Genomic DNA, 9,260 nt, shown 5'->3' with positions numbered 1-9,260 from the left:
GCACAAGCAATCTCTCTTCAATTTAAAGAGGAATTTCTTCCTTTTAATGAATACCTAATACATTGGAAAACAGAATAATTTTGGTGCAAAACTCTACATTCAAAATAGTAATATAGCGCAAATATTTGAATTTAAAAACCAATTTTTTCCCATCGCAAATAAATCACTTTTTCTAACAATTAATTGGTGGTGCTGGGGGGAGGGGGTACTAACTGGTTAACAAAAATTCATAAGCTGGTAAAAGATGAAACCCATGCTCAAATATAACTACTTAGTCAGTATGCACATTCACAGACTATCAAAATGTGACAAAACTGTTTTATGATTTTTGTATTTTTTTCAAAACTTTTTTTTATAATCTCTCAAACAATGAGAAGGGACAACATTACAAAAGCTGTTCTTCTGTCTCACGCCAAAAATCGGGTTGCCATAGAATACTCGAGATTTCGAGAAAAGATGATAAACGAGAAAGGGATGCCACGAAGGAAGAAAATGAAAGACTAAGCAGAGTAATATTGCCAGCCTGGATTATTGAGCACAAATTACAGAAGAAAAGCTTTCTTCTCAAAATGGACATTTGAATAATTCTAAAATCCTTTTCTACAAATAGTCTAAAGGTACTGTCAATTTAAAAACCAAGGGCAAATGAGAGATTAAAATCATTTAAAAATAAAGAATATAAAATAAACACAGCCAACAAATTGCCGGAAAATAGCCGCCGTTGACCCGCATTACATACATTGGGATTGGAAAAGAAAAAGAAAAAATAAGAGATGGAAATTGACAGAATTTTTCTAAGTATCAATTTTTTTTATTTGGTGTGCAAATTCTGCATATTCGGTTAGATACTAAAAATACACTCAAATTCAGCTTATAAACTGAGCGCTATTCAGCATAATAAAAATGCCAGCTAGCAAGCGCTTTAATGAACTTTGATAACTTAATGCACTATGACTTAATGACCGCGCGTTATATGCTTATCCTGTTTCTTTTGATCTTTTGGTTTTTCTCTTTTGACTTTGACCGTATTCACTAAATAGCTTAATTCAATGAGTGAAAGATTGAGTGAAATTAAAATCCATCCAATTGAAACAGTGAGCGAAATAAGTCAGAAATCAAACATGAAAATCGTGACTTATGTAAAACGAAAAACGTGATCAAAAGGTAAAGCGTATTAAAAAACAAAGCAGGACAAGTCCTGAGATACAGTTCAAAGAATTTTCATTAACTAAACAAAAAACTAGACCTAGAACGGAATATGAGTGAATTGGGAAAATCATTTCTAAAAAAAATCAGAAAAAAAACATACCCGGCAGATTGCCGGAAAATAGCCGCCGTTGATTCCAATAAGCATGATTGGGATTGAACGAATAGAATATATTGAAAAAAAAGATTTTGTACAAAAATATTTTTTAAGTCCGATTTATTTTGATGGCATTTCGTAGTTGAACATACTTCTGTTTCTTAGAGAGAGACTACAGGGGCTACTATCAACACCAATAAGCATTAGAGGTGGTAACTAAGACTTATAGGAACGACGTTCAAATAGCGGGCATCTAAAATTGGGCTTTATGGGTTTATCCCGTTTCTACTTCTGACTTCAATTTTTTATACTGACTCTGTTCATCTTGAATTGCTTTGCTGAGCAACTGATGTTCAAAATTACTTTTAGCAGAATGAGAGAAGAAAGAAACTAGCCTAGAGAAGTCAAAAAGATTTCACGCAAAATGTTGAAAAGGCGGCAAAATGAGGTAAAGCGAAACATTTTTTTATTTGACGAAGTAAAAAAACATAGCAGGACAAGTCCTGACGTACAATTCAAAGAATTTTCATTGACTAAACAGAAAACTAGACCTAGAAAGGACTATTAATGGATTGGAAAAACCATTTAGAAAAAAATCCGATCCAAAAAATCGAAAAAACAGTAAAAATCAAAGTGAAATTGCCGCATGTGAACAAAAAACCACTAGCGAGAAAGCGAATTTTTGTTCAAACACCGTTTTCTCACTCTACTTTAAATTTGGAGCGAAAAAATTTCACGCCGCAAAACCACCCGCTTTTTCGCTCCACTTCCTGTTTCGGCGTGACCAAAATCACTACTCCAATTTGACTTGAAAATCATGAAAATGTGTGAACAGATCTTAAAAAAAAAAAAGACAGCGCCCCAATACAATTCAAATTCTTTGAATTGTAAAAAAAAATAGGAGCGCTATAATAGCCGGCTGAGAAGATGAGGGCGGCTATTAAAAACAAACAGTAAAAATTAAAGTGAAATTGCCGCATGTGAACAAAAAACCACTAGCGAGAAAGCGAATTTGTGTTCAAACACCGTTTTGGCACTCTACTTTAGAGCGAAAAAATTTCACGCCACAAAACCACTCGCCTTTTCGATCCAATTCCTGTTTCGGCGTGACCAAAATCACTACTCCAAAAAGAGACAGCTCCCCAATACAATTCAAATTCTTTGAATTGTAAAAAGGAGAGCGCCTATATCATAGCCATTGAGAGGCTGATGGCGGCTATTAAAAAGATCTTTAATTAAAGAATATATCCGACTAATGTCGAAAGAACTGCTCTCGAAACACTGGTAAGAGCACAAACCTATTGCAGCCTGCTTCAGTCGGGGGATTAACTAAATTCACTTAGGGTGGCTTCAAAGGAGTTTAGAGGTTTTTATTTACCTATTTTCTCATTTTACGCGCATTTAATTACTCTCCATCTCAAAACAGCACCGATTTGAAGTTTGGTCACCGAGTTAATTTGTGAAAACCCAGGGCGAATGCAGTGAAACATGAGACGCTGACCAGTTTGTTATCCTAGCTTCTTAACCTCAAAACGTATGGTTCTACGAAACTGCCACGACAGCATAATCTTTGGTGTAAAGGGAATCTTGATAGGCGTAGACCAACAATCTCACAAAAATTGGAATGGCTTTCGAACGTCTGAGTGGGCTAGTTTTGATTTGTAGCACGATTTATATGAGTCAGGTACCAAAACACCAAGAAATTTTGCTTCCGTTTTGTAGAACCATACATTTAGAGGATGAAAAGCTAAGATGAACTGGTCAGCGTCTGCAAACTCTCGAGGTTTACCAATTATCTCGGAGACCAAAAGTCCGTTCGGCTAATTGACTGAAAATTCACGCTTGGGTCTCCAAATGACGTCATCAGAGGTTATTACATACCCCTATAACCACTAAATAAAAATAAAGTAAAAACGAATTCAAGCAAAAAAAATTCGGTGCACTTTTCATTTGAGTTTTAGTAGTGAACTGCCTCCACTTGAGTTCAACTGCTAACACTTGTGAATGAGATAGAAACTTATATCACGCAAAACTAAGAAATTATGGTCCTAAACGTCACTCGAAAAGTCAAAATGGTCAAGCAAAAATTTTGCATAAAAAGACCAACACGTTTACAATAGTTGCTTGAAACTTCGTTCGACAGCAATCAAAAAACATTTGGTACTTGGAAGAGTGCACTTGGAAGGAGATCTGAAACTGAGTTTGTCTAATGATTTCTGGTGTTCACAAAACAGGGTATCCCCACGGAGTAGAAACAAGGTTTCTGCTATGTTCATCCTAGGGGCAAAACAACTGATCTCACATTTTTCTTACCATTATCATTTTTATGTAAACAACTACTTCAAAACAACCATTCAGAAAAGCCAAAAGCATCACAACTTCTCTGCTAATCTAGACGCAACAGCTCGCATGTTTCCGTACACCTTTGAAGGCGGTTTGCCCAAAATCAGATTGCAAATTGCCCGTCTTGCAGTTCTGATGTTTTGGTAGCTTCCCAAAATATGTATCTTTGATCCTGCAACTACAATTCGGGTCCTGGTGACGTTCTCAATCGTGTATTTAATCTTCCCATTTTTTCCTGCAACTCTTCCAATAGCTCGTGATAAATGGTTGCCTTGTAAAGTTTTCACGTCTTTCACTTCAAATGTATCGACAAAAAGATCGTCTAATCTGACCAAAGCGAGGGAGTCTTCGAGTTCGAAGCCATACAAGAACGCTTGAACGAAATCTTCGGCCTAAACAAGCAAAAATTTGATGTGTTGAACATTGGTATCTATATAAAGGAAACAACAAAAGCAAATTGGAATTCTGACGTTATCAAATTCCGATATGAGAAAAAAAACGACCAATAGAGCATCTAATTGAATAACTTTAATTTTCTTTGCTTTAATTCACGAGTTTTGGTGGAGAACTCGCAAAAAAATTATTGCATTAAAATCAAGTTTCGAAACTTCATTTTGAAAAATAATTGCGAACCTTTTGGATGGCATTGATGTCTTTGGTGTCCTTGCAAGATCTGATCTCGACACATTGAGTCCCCAAATTGAATCTGACCTGCAGCAGCAAATGTTCCACGATAGGAGTGCAGATTTTCATCCATTGTTGCTTAAGAGGAGTGTACCTGTAAAACAAATGGGGAAGACATTACCAATTACTTTCAACCATTATCATTTTTGGCAATTGTCACCTTCTTTGTGACTAGGTTCAGTTTTGCACCCATTAACGCTTGTGATGACAAAAAACCCGGGTGTTCGAATATCAGCTTGATATTTTCGTTTATGCAAAGCTCCCGAACACTTTTTTGGAGATTCAAATCATTCAATGTTCAATTCTGTTTCCGTCTGTCACCCGCGTGAACATTTCACTTTAAAGCCACATCAGGCACCCTCTAAGTTCTGCATGCAATCGTCAAACATAGCTGTCAGATTGCCAGAAAATAGCCGCAATAGCTTCGTAGATGTGCAGTCGCAAAAAAACAGTAAACAAGACAGACCAAACAAATTCGTCTTTTCACTGAAGGCTGATATGTTATTTTTTAATTAAAAATCTGTATAAGTTTTTTTCTGTCTCTACTAGCTGCTCTCAAATAACCTTCATTTAGAGTGACAAACGCCCATTTGACCTTATCCCTTTGAATTAAAGTTATAAAAGATCACTTTCAAAGTGAGGAAGTCATTTTTGAGAGTGAGGTAAGTCAAGTGTGACCAAAAATTTAAGCACGCGAATGAACAAAAAAACTCGCTCCACTAAGAGCGAAAAACGACATCACGCACGCACTTCAGTTAAAATTGCATGAACGTGAACAAATAGCAGATTTGAAGTTGTTGTGAAGTCATATGGTCGTAACAAAAATCGTGACCACGAAAAAAAAATAGCAGGACAAGTCCTGACGTACAATTCAAAGAAATTTTATTGACAAAACAGTAAACTAGACCTAGAACGGACTATGAGTGAAATGGAAAAACCATTTAGAAAAAAAATCCGATCCAAAAAATCGAAAAAACAGTAAAAATTGCCGCATGTGAATAAAAAACCACTAGCGAGAAAGCGAATTTTTGTTCAAACACCGTTTTCTCACTCTAATTTAAAATTAGAGCGGAAAAAATTCACGACGCAAAGCCACTCGCTTTTTCGCTCCACTTCCTGTTTCGGCGTGACCAAATTCACTACTCCAATTTGACTTCAAAAATCATGAAAATGTGTGAACAGATTTTAAAAAAAGACAGCGCCCCAATACAATTCAAATTCTTTGAATTGTAAAAAAAATTAGGAGCGCTATAATAGCCGCCTAGAATTCAGGACGCGGCTATTGAAAACCAATTCAATCATTTTCATGTGCTGTGCGGCTATTAATAAAAACTAGATGCTTACACTACAAAGTTAGAGAAAGTGCCAGTTTTTGAAGTGTTCACAAATGCTGCAAAGTCAATGCTTAATAGATCGAAGAGGAACAAGCTGACTCGCTTAATTCCTTGCAGAGGCACAGGAAGTTCCAACACCAGCAGTGAGAAACAAAATGACGTGAAAAATGTCAAGAAAAACTACGACGCATATTGTCTAGCTATTTCTCAGAATTGAAGAAAGAACCTGAACTAATAGATTAAAAAAGCGAATATTGTCTCTAAAATAACAGACGCTACAAATACGGACATAGAAAATCTAAAAGTAACTGAGTCTTGTAGAAACCTCAAATCAGAAGGAATCATTTTTAGAGCTGCAAGGCTGTACAATAAGCGTCTATATAGCGTCACTCTCGTTTTTTTTAATCGAAGAGGACATTTGTTGGAATCAATGCAATATGTGAAGGACAATTCAGCACAAAAAAAAACAAGTCTTCAGTAAAATGTAATGATCAAAAAACTAAAATAAGGAGAACGATCGTATTTTTTTTCATGAATTGTTCTGATAGAGAGAGATATGAGTGCAAAAAAAATAAAAGTTACAAACTTCGGTGGTCAAAAAAATTTATATTTACACAAATATGTACAAAAATCGACGAGGGAGCACTTCTGACATCTTTAAACATCTATGGACATCATTTAGGACGATTCTCTGCGGACTATCACTTAAAGTTCAAAGGTAGCAATATTTTTCATTGTATGACTACTTATGAAACCGCTGTTTCAGAAGAGCAGTTTTTCTGATTTGTTCAATCTATGGATATTAAAGATGCAATTAGTTTGTTAGTGATCTTGACATATTTAATTTTGATTGGCAAAAAGATGAAAGAACGAGAAACTCCATTTAAAAACATTTCATTTACGCCCACAAAAAGATGATAATCGCTAATTAAAGCGAATTGACAATTTTGCGAATTTTAAAGCGAATTTTCTGATTTGTTCAATCTATGGATATTAAAGATGCAATTAGTTTGTTAGTGATCTTGACATATTTAATTTTGATTGGCAAAAAGATGAAAGAACGAGAAACTCCATTTAAAAACATTTCATTTACGCCCACAAAAAGATGATAATCGCTAATTAAAGCGAATTGACAATTTTGCGAGTCAGCAGAAATATTGACTTCAAAAATTTCCTATAACAGTGGTAAAAAAGCAAACGTAATTTTATGATTATATGATTACATTTATTTAGTTGTCACTGATACCGATTGCTTGCAAAAGTCATCAAATTGGGAAAAAACCAATAGAACTCAGTCCAAGAAAGATCCGCTTTAATCATTCAAACACAAAGAGATAAAATCGGAACAGAAATTCGAATGTTTAGAAAAAGTAGCATATATTGATTCTCATTTGTTTGACAAAAAGCGTTCTAATGACCCCCTCCCAAAAATATTTTAGTAACAAAAATATTTTACTATATACTAAAACGGGTTTCTTGTTCAGTCAATTTTGGCTGATTGATATATTCATCGTTGCGAGTTGAGACTGATATCATTAAAAAGCCATTCCAGCGCGGAATATTGACAAAAAGATTTTTTTGTTTTCGTTTTTTACAGTGAGTTATCGAGGTTTAAAGTTTTGTGAATAGAAGACGGAATTCGGTTGTTTATTACCGAGCCTCAATGCTATACACCGCTATAATCACTATCAAAATTTAAAGTTAAAGAATACAAATTGAGGGCACTTTTCATTCGACTTTTGGTATTTTAGTAGTGAACTGCCACCCGTTGATTTCAGCTGCTTAAAATTATGAATGGGAGAATTTTAAAAAACGCAAAAGGAAAAGGTCAAGCGCGCAAATTTTGCGGAAAAAAACCAACACGTGTAGGAACTCTTGGAACTCTTGAAACTTCGTTCGCGAGCAGTTAAGAATTCAAAATTTTATTGGCAAAGAATGTCAGATAGTCTTCAGCAGAAAAAAGCAGAAAGCAGGATTATTTTCAGATAAAAAATCAGTTGGTAGCATCAATGTGATAACATCACAATGTAATTCAAACAGCTCCCGAGCGAACTGAAAAACAGAAGCCCAAGAGCAAAACAGAGAACTTCAGGCGAATCATAAAACCAGCACAGCTACCACGAAGAAAAACGATTATTAAGTAAATACTTCATGCGCGACGAATCAATAGCCAGAAAAAATTAATTCAGTAAAAAATTAATATGCATTCATAACCGAAAGATGTTACATCATAACCTAGAAACGGAATCCGGAACAAAAAAATCATGGAGATAGTATTCAAAACCATTTCGCAAAGACAGAAACTATCAATGTCTCAGATAAGAAATTATTCAGTGATCATACGAAAGATGGCAAAGCATCATTTGAGTCAGCAGACCAAAAAAATGAGAGAAAAAAACCAAATTATGACGGCGAGGAGTTTCAGTCGTTATACGAGAAAATCAAACAACAACTAAAATGTAGTCAGATAGCAATGAAAATCAGGTAGTCATATCAGTAAGATAACATCAAAGTTGAAACAAAACAATACGACTGAGCTAACTCATTAACCAGTTAGTCGCGTCCATTGGATAAAATTATATTGTATTGCAAAGGAACTCCGAGCAAACCGAAAAACAGAAGCCCAAAAGCACAGCAGAGAACTTCAGGCGAATAAAAAACCAGCACAGCTACCCAGAATATAAACGATTATTAAGTGAATACTTCACATGCGACGACTCAATAGCCAGAAAAATGGATTCAGTAAAAACTTAATATCATGCGTTCACACCCGAAAGATGTTACATCATAACATAAACTAGAAACGGAATCCAGAACAGAACAATTATGGAGATAGTATTCAATACTATTTCACAACGATTCAGCTTAAAAAGCCAAACTCCGAAGACAGAAACTACAAATGTATCAGATCAGAAATTAATCAGTGATCAAACGAAAGATGGTAAAAAATCATTTGAGTCAGCAGACCGAGAAGATGTGAAAAATACCAAATAATGACGCTGAGGAGATTCAGTCGCTATACGAGAAAATCAAACAGCAATCAAAACACCGTCAGATAGAAATTAAAATCAGGAAGTCAAATCAGTGGGATCACATCAAAGTTGAACTAACAGAAAGATACCACTGAGCAAACTTATAACTCAGTAAAACTAATAAAAATTACAAACAAAGATTTGAAAAGCAGCGAAATTCTCCAAAAGGCAAATTGATTAAAATCATGATTAATTTGCAACGGTAACAAGGTCGACACAAAAAAGAGTAGCGATAGCAGAACAATAATTCTGTCAGATAGTTTTCAGCAGAAAAAAGCAGGAAGTTCTCTGTTTTGCTTTTGGGCTTCTGTTTTTCAGATCGCTAGGGAGCTGTTTGAAATACATTGTGATGTTATCACATTGATGCTACCAACTGATGTTTTTCTTAGCTGAAAATAATCCTGCTTTTTTCTGCTGAACACTAAGAAAAACATCAGTTGGTAGCATCAATGTGATAACATCACAATGTATTTCAAACAGCTCCCTAGCGCTCTGAAAAACAGAAGCCCAAAAGCAAAACAGAGAACTTCAGGCGAATCATAAAGCCAGCACAGCTACCACGAA

The 9,260-nt window shown here is 35.2% G+C and overlaps 1 protein-coding gene across 1 annotated transcript in view; it reads right to left on the bottom strand.

Annotated features, from left to right (window-relative positions):
• Positions 1-3,596: 3,596 nt before the first annotated feature.
• The window catches only part of LOC142350358 (RNA-binding protein pno1-like), an 86,272-nt gene continuing 80,608 nt past the window's right edge, over positions 3,597-9,260 (bottom strand). Inside the window, exons 2-3 of the mRNA XM_075402195.1 lie at positions 4,280-4,424; positions 3,597-4,038 (exon numbers count right to left, since the gene is read on the bottom strand). Of these exons, the coding sequence (XP_075258310.1) occupies positions 3,676-4,038; positions 4,280-4,424 (508 nt within the window). The 3' untranslated portion in view covers positions 3,597-3,675. The remainder of the gene's footprint in view (positions 4,039-4,279; positions 4,425-9,260) is intronic.

Source organism: Convolutriloba macropyga, chromosome 12, assembly GCF_964194025.1.
Source record: "Convolutriloba macropyga chromosome 12, txConMacr16.3, whole genome shotgun sequence".
In the NCBI taxonomy this organism is placed as follows: Eukaryota; Metazoa; Xenacoelomorpha; order Acoela; family Convolutidae; genus Convolutriloba; species Convolutriloba macropyga.
The sequence above is the reverse complement of the archived record's forward strand: the minus strand, read 5'-3'. Positions and strand labels throughout refer to the sequence as shown.